Source organism: Mobula birostris, chromosome 31 (assembly GCF_030028105.1).
Source record: "Mobula birostris isolate sMobBir1 chromosome 31, sMobBir1.hap1, whole genome shotgun sequence".
Classification (NCBI taxonomy): domain Eukaryota; kingdom Metazoa; phylum Chordata; class Chondrichthyes; order Myliobatiformes; family Myliobatidae; genus Mobula; species Mobula birostris.
In genome coordinates, this window is record NC_092400.1 from 21291337 (window position 1) to 21305460 (window position 14124).

A 14124-nucleotide genomic window follows, 5' to 3' on the forward strand; every position below is an offset into this window, starting at 1 on the left:
ACTGATTGTTAATATCTATGGCATTTCTGACTCTGACAGTTGTCGTGTTTCAGAGACACTGAAACTGTTTACTTGTAGTGATTGTAAAAGTGTTCAAATGTACTGGGAATTGAAACTATCTGTGGTAAGTATTCAGATTAGTTTTTCTTGAAATAGCAATGAATGTGTTATGTATAAATGGTGGTGTTATTTCTGGTTAGGCAAAGGTAAGGGTGCCTTGACTGGTTATGAAGCCAGTGTTTATCAATTGAGCAATTACATCCAATTCTCTACAATAAATGAATACCTTTGCAATTATGAGAATGCTTGTAAGATTTCATCAGCAATTCCTAACATTTTATTTATTTTTCTTTTCAAAGGATCCTTTTCTCCGCGCAGTGCATTGGTGTTGCCATTTTCTGTCCATCGCTCAAACTCTGAACCCAACCTTGCCCACTTGAGTCCTTCGGGCTGCAATGTATCAGAAACTACTCAAGCTGGCCCAGAACAGGTGTTGCACACAGTGCCCCCTCCTGAGGAATCTTTCAGCGGCCTGCGACGCAGTGGTTCAGTAGTTGTGCCAACTCGGCACCAACGAGACTCAGACTATGACATGGAATCAGCTGCCAGGGGTCATTCACGGGCTATTGACAATAAGTACATGTTCCTTTGAACAGGTCTTGTAGACACATTTGATAAATCAACACTGAAAATGGTTTCAGGTTTTCTCTGAAAACATGAATGTATTTTTCTGTTTCAGGGTTGAGCAGAAGGCAAAGGTGAGAAACCTTCAAACCAAATCCTTGTTTACTCTGAAATGTATTCTTTCTATTAGGCCTGTTGAAGGGTCTGTTTACAGCATTAATTTTTGTAGCTTTGCTCATTTTTTTTTCTTAACATGTTTAACTATGTCCTCACTGGGCATCACAATGATTGTCTTGTACAATTTGTACATATGTATTGAATAAAAAGTTTAAAGTACTTCTTTATATAATGTTATTTCTATTAACCATACTAAAATGTAGTAAAAGTTCATGATTTTACAATACAAGCACTTGCAGCATTTAAAGGCTAATTTGCAGCAATTTTGTTCAGTTTACATGTTCTATCTAGTTTAATGTCTGTAATTAAGAATGCCTCACTTGCCTGTGCTTTTGGAAAAGGTTTAACTGACAGTTCAGGATTGTAAACACTAAGGTGATGTAATTTCTGGAATGTTTTGCAAACTACAGGTGGAACTGGGCATCCCTTCCCTATTATGGCTACTGCAAAATTTACAAATGAGCGGTTGGGTACATAGTTTTGGTTATATTTAATGACATGCATAAAATCTGGGGTTTTTGAAGGGTGAAAACAAGTAGTGTCTCTGAGGTACAGTATAAAGAATAGTGGATTTATTTTTGTCAACATGCAGACCAGTTAAATGGAAAATGCAAATACTGGGGTAGCCTTAATGAGAAGCAAGGAAAGCAAAAGACAAGTTAATGACCTTTCCAAAAAAAAATTCATAAATTTGACTTGCTTTAGCATGACTAGGTCAGTAAAGAATTCGTAGACATTCTGGATCTAATGTACTGGGTGAGAGTAATTTCGGCTTGCAAGTTTGGGGAATGGGGGCAATGGGAATGTTGAGTAGATAAGCATAAGAATATTGAGTTATTAAAAACTGAGTTTGCTACATTAAGTCAATGCTTTCCAATTGCTTTAAAAGTATTGTGTTATCCTGTATTCTTCAAAGTGCAGAAGCAGGACACAAAACAATCATGCCCTGGGCCATAAGACTAGTGGAACTGCAAAAATTGGTTCCTGTGTGGGTGTCACAAAAGCCAAAGTAACATAAGACAATCTCCATCTAACATTAATTGGCTTATTTAGGATTTGTTGTCCTTGAAGTGTGCAGAATACATCAGAGGGCAGAATCCCTCTTAAGGTTCGGATGCACCCTCTTACCTGGAACAGCGACTTGGTCCCCAAAGATAGCTGTGCACAGTACAGCATCTTGCAGCTTGCCATCTAAACTCCAGTGACTATAGGGCTAATCAGCTAAACTGGCTTTGTCAACCTCTTCATTCCAGGAATCAAACAGAGTCACTTTTCTGCACAGCCTGTAATACAAATATATTCTTAAATAGGGAGAGAAAACTGCATCAGCACCCTATAAAGGAGCAGCAAAGCTTTCTGCTTTGTTTTGAATTATTAATCTGGCTGCCTCTACAAAAACTGCACTTGTTGCTGATTATTCTTCTGATTTGTCTACAGCATAAAGATGGTGTGTATCTATTGGTCTGTGTTTTTTTTAAGAAAAAGGATAAGCAGTTCATGAATTGCCACATTTATAAAAAGCTATCTCAAGCTTAAATTAAAAACTTATTTCTTATCCAGGACACATTTCAAGATAAAACCTTTTATCCAGTATTTACTGATTAAATTTCAATCCTACCTTTGATTGGGTAGTCAAAAATACAATCTGTCAAGATATAACAGATTGTCTGCAATCAGAGTTGAATTGCAAAGAGGTAAAGACTGAAAATTAAGATTTCAAAAGCTCTAAATGTTGCAGTCCATTAAACAGCATTGCAACCAACCTTGAGATAACTAAAAGCATGTTTTATTTAGAATTGGCAAATACATTAGTGTTTTTTCCCCAAAATATTCATGTTTCACATTGCACATTTGAATCAGTAATAACTATTATATTTGGAGGTAATCTATTTGAACTATTATTTGATAGATCTTTGTTGGAATGACTTCTATGCACTTAGGAGAGGAAAACTTTATTCAAATTCTGCTCCTGGAAGAATGCAGATACTGTGGGAAGGTGAGCCACAACAAACTTCCCACAGGGTCTAAAGATCATAAGACATAGGATCAGAACAAGGCTATTCAGACCATTGAGTTGATGGGCTTATTCTGCTCCTATGTCTTAGGATCTAAACTTCCACAAATATCGTTCTGGGGTTTGCAGCGGCAGCAATGGAACTTAGGAGTCACTCTGAGTGTTACTTAATTCCTCTACAAATTCTGGTCCACCATATGTCAGGCTTATTGTTGAACAAACTATCCAGCAACCTGTGTGGAGGAAGATGCATTATAAATAACCAGTGACTATTAAACTTGTATTTAATTAGTAACAATAACAGCAATAATAATGGCAATCAATTTTTGTGCACCAGATAATGTGAACTCATTCCTTTACTTAAGATTTTATTGAAACGATCTGGAGCAGTTGTTGGACCAGCAATCTACACTTCTGAACCAGAGCCCAGTTCAAATGCCACTAAAGTACTTTGCCATCCAAGTTCAGCTAATTAAACAAATTATGGAATTTAAAAAGTGCATCAACAATGATAATCAGGGAAGTACTTGACTGTTGACCCTCATCGGCTTATACCTCAAATGGCCAACAGAGAGACTCCAGTCTCTCAGTGCAATGTGATTCTGAAATAGTTAACTGCAGGTTCAATTCAAGGATAATTCTGAATGAACATTAAATGTTAGCATTGGCAGCACTGCCCACTTCCCAAAAATAAAATAATTATTGTCAATATTTTATCTATGACAAAGGTGTTCCGGTCAGGGGAAAAATGCTTTATTTGCCTTTGATGTTCCAATAACAGTTGAAGAAATTCTGAGCTCCTGTTATGGAATTTATAGTAATTCAGGAAACACTATTTTTATTATTATATCTTTTGTATGAACCGTGCCTTCAGTTTTAAAGTACTAGACGCTTTCATTTTCAATCATTACACCAATGAAGCCCAGTCTCAATTTGAATTTCAGTGAACTGTAGATTTGGTTTTCTAAGCATAGAAATTGTGCACTGATATGATACACTACAGGTATCCGTAATTATTTTGAAATATTCGATGTAAAGAATGCAAACATTAAATGAAATTTGGTAGTCAAATGGTTATTTGAATAAAAGAATTGTAATTGTATAGTTTTAGTCAGTTATTTGGTTGTCAATGTTTTTAGCAAGGAAAAAGTGTAACAGAACACAGCAAGATTAAAAATTAAAATGTATCAATACCAAATTTCATTTAGTGGCTGCTGTATACAATTGAAAAGTGCACTTGGACTTTATTAAAAATTAGGGGATTACATCATGAAAATGCATGTTCAAGATTCTATCAGATTGTTCACTCTCTAGATTAAATTTATATGGTGCAGTCATTGTTCAGAAATGCTCATCTCAAAGTTACCAAGCAGTGTTAACAAATGTTCAGATTATTTTACATGATGACTGCTATGCTGTATTTTTATCAATTAATAAAACTGTCCAAATTATCGTTATTGGCAATTCTCTTTAGTTGATTCTACTGGAATCAATTGTACATTGTATTTGGAGGTGGAGAAGAAAACCAGCTGCTGCATTGTTAAATCTTTAACTGCATTTGCAGAAATTAGCTTTCTTTCTACTGATACTTGTAAATTTAGCAAAAACATTCATTCTGCCAAAACAAAACTATTTGCAATGGAAATGGGCAATAATATTTCAGTCTGCCTCAATGTGGATGAAATAATCTAATTCAGAGCAGGATTTAGAGAAGATTTCTTTCAATTCATTCAAGTTAGTTAAATGTGTACTTTCTATCATTAATTACTGAAGCCTTCAAAACCAAATTAATGCACAGATGTTATCTTGATTTGGACTTGCAGAATACTGCTCAGTAATCCGTGCATCTGACGGGAAGCCACAATATAATACTGTATAACCGAGCACTAATATTGACAGACAACTTTCCTGCACACTTTTTTAAGTGACCATAATCATAGCATTATTTTATTTCTATTGGAATTATTTGAGGAAACAACAAGCAGAATAAACAAATGAGTCAGTAGATGTTGCTTCTGGGATTTTCAGAAGACATTTGACAAGCTGCCACAATGAGGATGCTTAACAAGATAAAAGCCCATGGTATTACAGGAAAGACATTTGCATGGATAGAAGATTGGCTGACTGGCAGGAGACAAATTGGGAATAAAGGCAGCCTTTTTGGGTTGGCAGCTGGTGTTGGGACATCTTCTTTTCACGTTATAAGTCAACGATTTGGATGACTGAATTGATGGCTTTGTAGCCAAGTTTGCAAATGATATGATGATAGGTGGAGGGGCAGGTAATGTTCAGGAAGCAGAGAATTTGCTTAGACAGATTAGGAGAGTGGGCCAAGAGTCAATGGAAATATAGTGCAGGAAAGTATATAGTTATGCACTTTGCTAGACAATAGAGGTGTGGACTGCTTTGTAAACGGGCAGAAATCGGAGGTACAAAGGGACTTGGGGGTCCTTGTGCAGGATTCCCTAAAGGTTAACTTGCAGGTTCAGTTGGTGGTGAGGAAGGCAAATGCAGTTTTTCTACTGGGTATACCTTAGTTCTGGTTCTAGCTTGTGCAATACTGACTGACCAGAGGTTAAAACGTGGACACTTTGCCTCTGCTCAATGCCTGAATGATCTTGCATCTGAGATTGCTCCATAGCAAGATTTCATTTTACACTCTCAGTACTTCTACAGAATTATCTTGTGAATATTAATGAGAAAAATGGTTGGTAAAGTATTTTGCAGTGTACAGACTCATTGCACCATCTGTAGGTCAAGAAGTTTACTGCAAGAAGAGTAAAAATACAGCCAACAGAGAGCAGGAGCAAGATTCCTAAAAGCAATGTCAATTAACCAGATTACCATGTCAATTTCATAGCAAAGGGCCATTTGAATTTTGTATACAATAAGTCCCATATAAATCACTTCATTACACCTTCATTCATTAATGCTTGGTTTACTTCTCTCTCATGCATAAATCTCAATCTTCCAATTGTGTTGCCATTTTTATATTTTACAGCTACAGCACAGTAACATGCCCTTCCAGCCTCATGAGCCAGTGCTGGTCTATTATACCCAATGTAACCAATTAACCTACTAACTGGTACGTCTTTGGAACATTGGAGGAAACCCACATGGTCATGGGAGAACGTACAAACTCTTTACAGACAGCAGTGGAATTGAACCAAAGTGACTGGCACTGTATTGGTGATACACTAACCGCTGAGCTACTGTGCCAACCCTGCCTATTTCATAAGGGGCACTTTCAAAGAAATGACTGAAGGCTTCATAACAGTTTCTGACCTTGCACTAGATGATTGCTTCTTGGACATTAGAAACGTAATAACAATATTGCTGGCAAAATGTAAATAATGATGCAAGAACAACCGTCTTAACAAGGCTGGAAAAATCAGAAGAGTAGTGACCGGGGAGAAGACAGTATCAGAATTTTGTGTTGCATGCATAAATATTGAAAAAGATGATTGTAATGCTGTTTTTTTGTTTGAGAAACAGAGTATAAAGAGGTATAAATAATCCTGCAGCTCCACAAAATCCTGTTTGAATCATACCTGTGACTTTAAAGGGAGAGCAGCACAAATCAAAATGGTAACTGGACTCCAAGGCCTAAATTCCAAGAAAATGATGTATATTTTTAGACAAATATTGAGGTCACTCTGTTTACAACCACACAAGTGTAGTGCAATTAGCTCTCCTACCATCAAGACTGCAACCTTGGAATATGCATATTGCCTCTTTTCAAGTATTAAATTGATCCATTTATTTGAAACTTTAAAATAAAACATTCTGAAATTTGCCTTTTTCCATTGTGCCCACAATCTCAAGACCAAAATCACTTTCAACACAATTGCTAGAAAAATAATAGACCTCGTACAACATTCACAAATATCTCCTGGTCTTTTGGATTTATTCATGGCACAATAGAATTCACTTTTTTCTTTTATGTTAAATAATATGCAAATTTCCAAATATCTTCACAAAACTGCCAGAGACAAACTCATTTCATAAAATTACACAGACTGACACAGATAACAGTCAATTAAAGTAAAAAAAAACATCCCTTTTAATGCAGACAAACATATCCTCAGAGCTATAGAGAACTACAGTGCAGAAACAAGCCCTTCACCTGATCTAGTCATACCAAACCATCAGTCTGCCTGGACCATGGTCCTCCATCCATGTACTTATCCAAATTTCTCTTAGGTGTTGAAATCGAACCACTTCTGCCGGCAGCTCATTCCACACTCACCCCACCCTCTGAGTGAAAAATGTTCCCATTAAACATGTAAACATTTAAAAAGAATGTAGATTAAGTTTTGAAAAACGATCTAAAGCTTCCCTGATGCACCAAATAGAAAACCATAACATGTATACCTGCAGACCCCTGTAACTGTCTTCTCCACAGAAAAGACAGCAGCAAAGCAGAAGATGAAGTCAAAGTATCAGAAGGGGAAACTCCTTCCACCCCAACAAAGTAATCAACTTGAACCCACTATGTGATCGTTTCAATTACTGTTGCTCATTGCCCTGATTTTTGTTTTATTTCCCAAAAATCTACATCTTAATAATAAGGCAGCTACCTACATTGGCTAACGTTGCTTAACATCAACCTTCATCATCGAAAGAGATTGGGCACTTAAAAAGTATCACTTAAAACATCAAGAATGTTATTTCAAATAATTACTTACTCTATTCATTGATATAAGCTCTATTTATTATCAGACGCTCACGCCGCGTATTGTATTATATATTATACTTACCAATTTTGGGCAAAGCCAGGCCTTCAAACCGTTTCAATGAGCTGCTTACAAACTGTTAAAGTTGGATTACCTTGACGATTACATTTAGTAACTGCTTATGATCTGGAAAAATTCCCTATTTTTTTCTTTTAAACATAAGCTGCTGTTTACTTAACCTTTTTGGTCTGGCCAACCAATGCTAATAAGCAGGTTAGCTAAATCAATACCATTAGCTGCAAGCAGTGGATTATACAGAGATTTGGATCACCAAAGCATCTCTGCAACAAATATCACACCATCAAACCCAGATTTAATCAACAAATCATGTTAAGATTCATAATTTAGCAAAAGCACCTAAAGAAATAAAGGAGAGATGTCAGTGCTATCCCATAGAAGGTTAATTTTTGGCTAGCTGCTTATTAGACATAACAAAAATTATAAAAATGAAAATTGTTTGGCAATGTATACTCAATTTCCTATTTCTCCACTCAGTTTCATTATGAATCTTCTTCATACAGCTGTAAAGGAGAAAAATGAGTGACAATTATTGCAAAGATAACTGTATGTGATCTCTTCAGGAGTCAAACAGCCTTTATAACCTAATGTTTTTCTTCAAAGTTATGTACCATTAAAGTTGTAGAAAAAGTTGCAATATATCACATTGTCAGTTTTTAAAACTTTTTATTTTTTTGTTTTTTTATGTTTTTTTTATATTATCTACAAAGTAAAAGTTTTTAACTTAAAAGTTACACCACTGTCTGGTGACAGCACTCTTCTCCAGCAACCTCAATTCATAAATAATCCACCAGTTCACAATCGGATTTTGTTATAGATGGAGTTCAAGTTTGGTTAGAAGCAGAGGATTCTGGTTTCCCAAATCAGAATGGCTTGCAGCAGGAACAAACAACTTTATTAGTTCTTTTCACCATGGGAAGTTCATAACTTAGAAGGGTCAGGCAAAATAAATACATTCCAGTTATTGGAAAGCAGATTTTGGGCATTCTGTAGATCTGTTGACAGGACACACTTATTCCAGAATATCTGTAATTCTCATTTCTTTCTCTCCAGTCCACTTCTTCAGAACAGCAGCCATTGAATCAATTGATTACAACTGGAAGTATGTGTGAGCACGTTCGTTTAGCATGAGAGAACAATTTTAATACTCTGTGCTTCTGGTTCCAGGTTTTAGGGTGGGGAAGGATAAGTGGCTTCAGCCTGTTGCTTAGTGTAGAACAGGACTACAACTGCTGCTGATGATGGGCTTGCACTATTGAGAGATGAGAAGAAAGTTGCAAGTTAGTGTTTCCTCTTGCAAGCACTATCAAACAGACATTATTTAATTTGAACTGTCCACTAACTCCCTTCTTAGCTATTGTTCAGGACCAAAACTAATCTATAAATATATCAAGCCTTGCACTCAAGAGGGGCTAGACAAAACCCGTGTAGCAGTGTACGTATGGGAGGAAAGATCGAATGATATTCTTGCAGGGTCAAGTTCAGGATAGCGTTGATATAGAATTAGATGATGGCCGCTCAACCTTAGCTGTTGTGTGGATCGAGATGAAAAATAGGCACACAGTCAATCCAAGTCCTTTTTTGCATTTAATATGTTCATCCGTGGTAAGGCTGTAGGTTTACAAATTCATAAATAGGCAACCAAATTCCCTACTATTAATCTGCTTAAAAGAGTCGTGCTGTAAAACATTACCGTCAACTTTGCTACAACCTATGAAAATGATCATCAACTTCAACTGGCAGTTTTGCGAGTACTCACCCTGTTGGTGTGCAATGTAGGAGAAGTGTGTAGTTGAGGAAACTGGAATGGGTGGCAGTGCACTCTGAGGGATGGCACCTTGCCCACCAGGTGGTTGTGCTGGCATCAGCATCATATGCGGATGGGTAGTGGCAGGATGATGTGGAGGGCCCATTCCAGACTGTACATGGGCCTACAGTGAAAAAAAAAGAACATTCCTTCAAATAAATGACTTGCTGCAACTATACAAAGTGTTGCGTTAAAAGCAGTGCTTCATTTCATGTTAACAATTTAACTTAGTAATCACAATACTATCTTTGTTCTGTTTTTAGTCTAATTGTTAACATACCAATGTCTGACCTAGCATGGGTCACAAATACCTACCCACATTCACATAATAATGCATTAAGTTTCGGATACAATACCACCTCATCTGCCATCAAACGTGATGTAACAGTAACAGAAAAGAAAATTGCAAGGCACAGTGTTTTGAAGCTCAATGCCCATTTGTGGTCCCAAGCAGAAACACTGCAAGTACACTGGGTTCAATTTCACACACGCTGGCATCCCATAATGCAAGACTTCCCTACACTAACTTAGATTTCTCAAACAGTCAGATATTATTAACTCTGCTTTTTAAATAATCCAAAGAAATAGTTTATATTTTGCTTAGCAAATTAAGAGAAATAATGCAAATATGATTTTGATCAACCCATACTCAACTTCTCAGGTTCATCTCACTATTATAGATCTTTTATTTGATTTTGTAATCATTCAGTTAAAGCAACCTTGCAGCAAAAGTTGTATCTGATTTCTTTGTGAAATTAGCACATACTACCAACCTGAAAACTGAATATTCTCTCATTAACTCAATCCTCGTCTTTGAATCCTCCAAACAAATTGATCAAATTATTAACATTTAGCAATTTATATTTTTAAAAAATTGCACTTGAAGGCTTACATGAGTTCTTGGCTCAAGAGTTAGGCTTCCTTACCTGAGGTACATGTGCCATATGGGGGGGATTTGAATATCCATGCTGAACCTGCTGAGGATGAAGAGCATAGACAGTCTGCTGTGCTGATGGGAAGCTGGTCTGAGGAGACTGTGGATTGGGACCTTGGGTCATCGAGGGTGGAGTTGGTGTAAGAGTTGTGTGATAAATTGCTTGTTGCTGCTGAGGGTTCCCCAAATGAAGGGTCTGAGGAGCCTGATGTTGAGGATGCTGTATTTTATATATATATATATTTTTAAAAAATCACATGAAACATATGAATTCATATACATTCTTCTAAAAAACTATATTAGAAAATCAGGGTGGTCCCAAAGGACTACTCTTTTCCTCAGTAATAAAAAGTTCTGAAGACACATGCAACAACTAAGCTCATTATTTGTTACTCCAGCATCTTCTACAGACTGACTGCAAAAGACTTAAACTCTTAACATACTTGATCACCATCTTCTGTCTCTTGTTCATACCATTTCTTCACAATGAATGTGGAAAAACTGGCCTTGGCCTATTCTGTGGTAATGATTGTCTTAAATAAATGTGACTCTTGCCCCTTTCATGCAGAGTAATCCGGAAGATTTATGTAATGCTTTCTCTGGATTATGGAGACAATATAAAATAGTGAAACAATTGAGTAAATGCCTTAATTCAAAACAAACTCTCCTGCTGTTTCCTAGGTAGGAGAAAAAAGCCTTGAAGTTCTGTGACAGTTTTCACAATTCTCTTGTGAATATTCCTACTGCACAGCAGTCACCCAGTTCAGATTCTGAAGCCTTCTTGGAAAGGAACAGTCACAAAGTCAGAGAACTACAGCATGGACAGGCCCTTTAGCCCACTGAGTTGGGATCTATTATTAACATCACCATTTATATTAATCCTAAATTATTCACAATTTTTTTTCCCTTGCCGTGTCCTCATAACCTCCCATAGATTTCTACCATTTGCTGGCACACTAGGAACAATTTACAGTGGTTAGTTAACCTATGCACCTATACACCTTCGGGCTGAGATGAGAAACCAGAACACCTGGAGGAAACTCATGTGGTCACAGAACTGCAACCTTCACAGAGACAACACACAAGATCAGAATTGAACCTAGGTTTCTGGTGCTGTGAGGCAGCACTCCACTAGCTGAAAATTAATCTCAGGGATGTATATGGTGACAGAGATGTACTTTGAATTTGGAACGGTATTCCTCTTGAATAAGCCATCAAGAATACACAGCTCAATCCAGCATTGGAAAAGCACACAATTATCAGTGCAAAATATCATTTTTATCTTCTATATTATAAGAATTGAATTTAGCATAAACTTGATGGCTAGATTTTGTGTTTTCTATTAAAAAAAATCACACACACACACACACTGGGAAGTAAATTAACTGAATGAAGGTGGAGTTCCTTACCTGGACTGGACTTTGTGCTGGATGACTTCCCGCATGCTGTCCCTGTTGCTGTCCAGTGGGAGTAGCAGATGGCTGTGGATGTGGAGGATGTGGATGTAAGGTAGCAGTTGGGTGCGGTGCATACTGCTGATGGATCGGGCCAGGGGAAACTAGAGAGAAAGCAAAACTCTTAGCCAGTGTTCTAATTATAAGTCTCACTCATTTATTGATAACTTCAAAATAGCATGCAAAAAATTATTGTTAATAAATGAAGAATATTGAAACATCCACTTTTAGTAAAAATGTTAAGTATAGCTAATTTGAAACAGTCAAACTAACTGATATTTGAAAAGAAGAAACTGTTAGAACAATTGTAAACAGGAGGCTGATCAGCTTCTGCCAATAAGATCATGGCTGATCCGATGCACCAAGTAACTTCTCTTTTCCACCCTCCTTTCCCATACTTCTTGGTACTTGTGCTCAAATATCTATTTGTTCTCTGCTTTATACCCATACTGTTACTCTCCCTCCACAATTTCTGAGATAGAGTGTTCCAAATGATTCACAACCCTTTGGGAGGAGTAGTTCTGTATCTCCATCTTAAATGTAGAACTCCTTATTCTGGGGTAATTAAGAATGCCTAGTTCTACATTACTGGTGTCAGAATTGACCTCTCAGTATCTACCCAGTTAATTATCCTATAAGCTTTAATAAGATCATCTCCAATTAGGGACAATTGCTCTTCAAACTTCAACCTGGTGAAATTTAACCAATGCAAGTATATCGTTAGTGCACCCTCATGGGTTGGGGATAGGACAAGAGTAACAAAACTTCTCTAATTACTGTACATAATAGCACAGCACTGACATATAATTACTTTTAGAGCAGGGGTTCCCAATCCTTTTTATGCCATGGAGCCATAGCAGGTTGGGAATCCCTGCTCCACAGTAATATACAAGATCAAATGCTGCAGTAATTATGCAGATAAATTTCCTGCATGTCAAGTTCAACAATGTTTTACAGGAAAAGGCAGGGGAGTTGGGGCTGAGAGGGAAAATGAATCAGCTGTGATGAAATGGGAGAGCAGACTTGATTTGCTAAATGGTCTAATTCTGCTCCTATATCTTATTGTCTAATGTTTTATTTAATGAATTAATGGACTTTTAAACATAAAAAAACTAAATTTTAAATCTCTTGTACCCTGAAGATACTGTAGTGAGCTGAAACTTGCCCTCTTTAATGTCGCTTGAGGCAAAAGCAAAAATATTTCATTAGTTAACTGAACTTGACCACTATGGTTATAAACAGCATTGTTTAACTTCATTTCATTCTAATGAATCTTAATTGCAAAAACCAAAAGCAGTATTTCAGCAAGGATCTAACAACAAATGCAGTCTCATTTGAGGCAGAGAGCATCATTCTAAAGTCCCATGCTATTGTAGTGCCAGTGATCCTTGTATCATGTACGATAACTGAGGATAACTAATTAATGGTTTCAACCAATTCTTCAAAACAGTATCTGGCATTAACTTACCATACATAGCATGCGTTTGTTCAGCAGTAGGAAACTGAGCTGTGGATGAAGGGACCATTCCTGGCTGTCCATGACCAGGTGGCGCCATCATGCGAGCATTACTTTGCATTACTTGGCTGTACATTTGAGGCTGCAGGGGTAAAAATGTCATTAATAACAAAATATACAGAGATGAGGTAATGAGACTTTATATTACTTTGGGTCAGGTTTAGTAATGTTCATAATACTTTAATAATAGTTCAAATAATGGAAATTTCAGTAATTTGACAAAATCCATGATTTCCAAAAGACTAATGATTTTGAATCAAGTGGGTAAGACACCAATTTAACATTTAAATGCAACATAATGTTTGCTGCTTACAGTCTTGTATTTAAAATGTCATCTTTGCAACTGTTATTCCAATTTAGCAAAAATTTATTCAAATATTGTCAATTACTCACTGGAAGCTCTTGCATGAAAGCAGTCTTGACAATTTACCTGTGACTGATAATGTGCTACAGACTGTACTATGGGCTGGTTAGCAAACTGCTGAGGGCTATAAGCAACATATTGCGAATAAGCTGGAGCAGTGGAAACAATCTGGCCAGCTGCACTAACTGGATGCATCATAGTTGGTGTGCCTTGAGGATGGTGCTGATCTGGTCGCTGTTGTGGCATGGTTGGTACTGAAAAAGAAATAATTAGCAAGAATAAATTACTCAATGACTCAGTGTACAAGATAATCTAAGACAGGCAGGACAGAGTATTTCAAATGTTGATATGGCTGGATAAACATTCCTTCAATAGCAGCAAATTTTCAATAAAAGCACTACAGAAAGCATTTAAAGAACTGACACAGAAAAACCATTATGGTCTGGGGGGTGGCCACGTGAACTACTTCTATTTTATTTT

General features: G+C 36.8%; 2 protein-coding genes across 8 annotated transcripts in view; one reads left to right on the plus strand and one right to left on the minus strand.

Moving 5' to 3' along the window:
• The window catches only part of sh2b3 (SH2B adaptor protein 3), a 174687-nt gene extending 173727 nt beyond the window's left edge, over nt 1–960 (plus strand). For all 4 annotated transcript variants that reach the window (XM_072247476.1, XM_072247477.1, XM_072247478.1 and 1 more), the window contains one exon: nt 360–960. In XM_072247476.1, the coding sequence (XP_072103577.1) occupies nt 360–652 (293 nt within the window). In that variant the 3' untranslated portion in view covers nt 653–960. The remainder of the gene's footprint in view (nt 1–359) is intronic.
• Nucleotides 961–8225: 7265 nt separating this feature from the next.
• Nucleotides 8226–14124, minus strand: part of atxn2 (ataxin 2) — a 137756-nt gene continuing 131857 nt past the window's right edge. For 2 of the 4 annotated variants that reach the window (XM_072248016.1, XM_072248018.1), the window contains 6 exons: nt 13711–13898; nt 13233–13362; nt 11720–11868; nt 10303–10530; nt 9329–9500; nt 8226–8821 (listed from right to left, as the gene is read on the minus strand). In XM_072248016.1, coding sequence (XP_072104117.1) covers nt 8793–8821; nt 9329–9500; nt 10303–10530; nt 11720–11868; nt 13233–13362; nt 13711–13898 — 896 coding nt within the window. In that variant the 3' untranslated portion in view covers nt 8226–8792. The remainder of the gene's footprint in view (nt 8822–9328; nt 9501–10302; nt 10531–11719; nt 11869–13232; nt 13363–13710; nt 13899–14124) is intronic. The other 2 variants (XM_072248019.1, XM_072248017.1) reach the window with 1 other exon arrangement.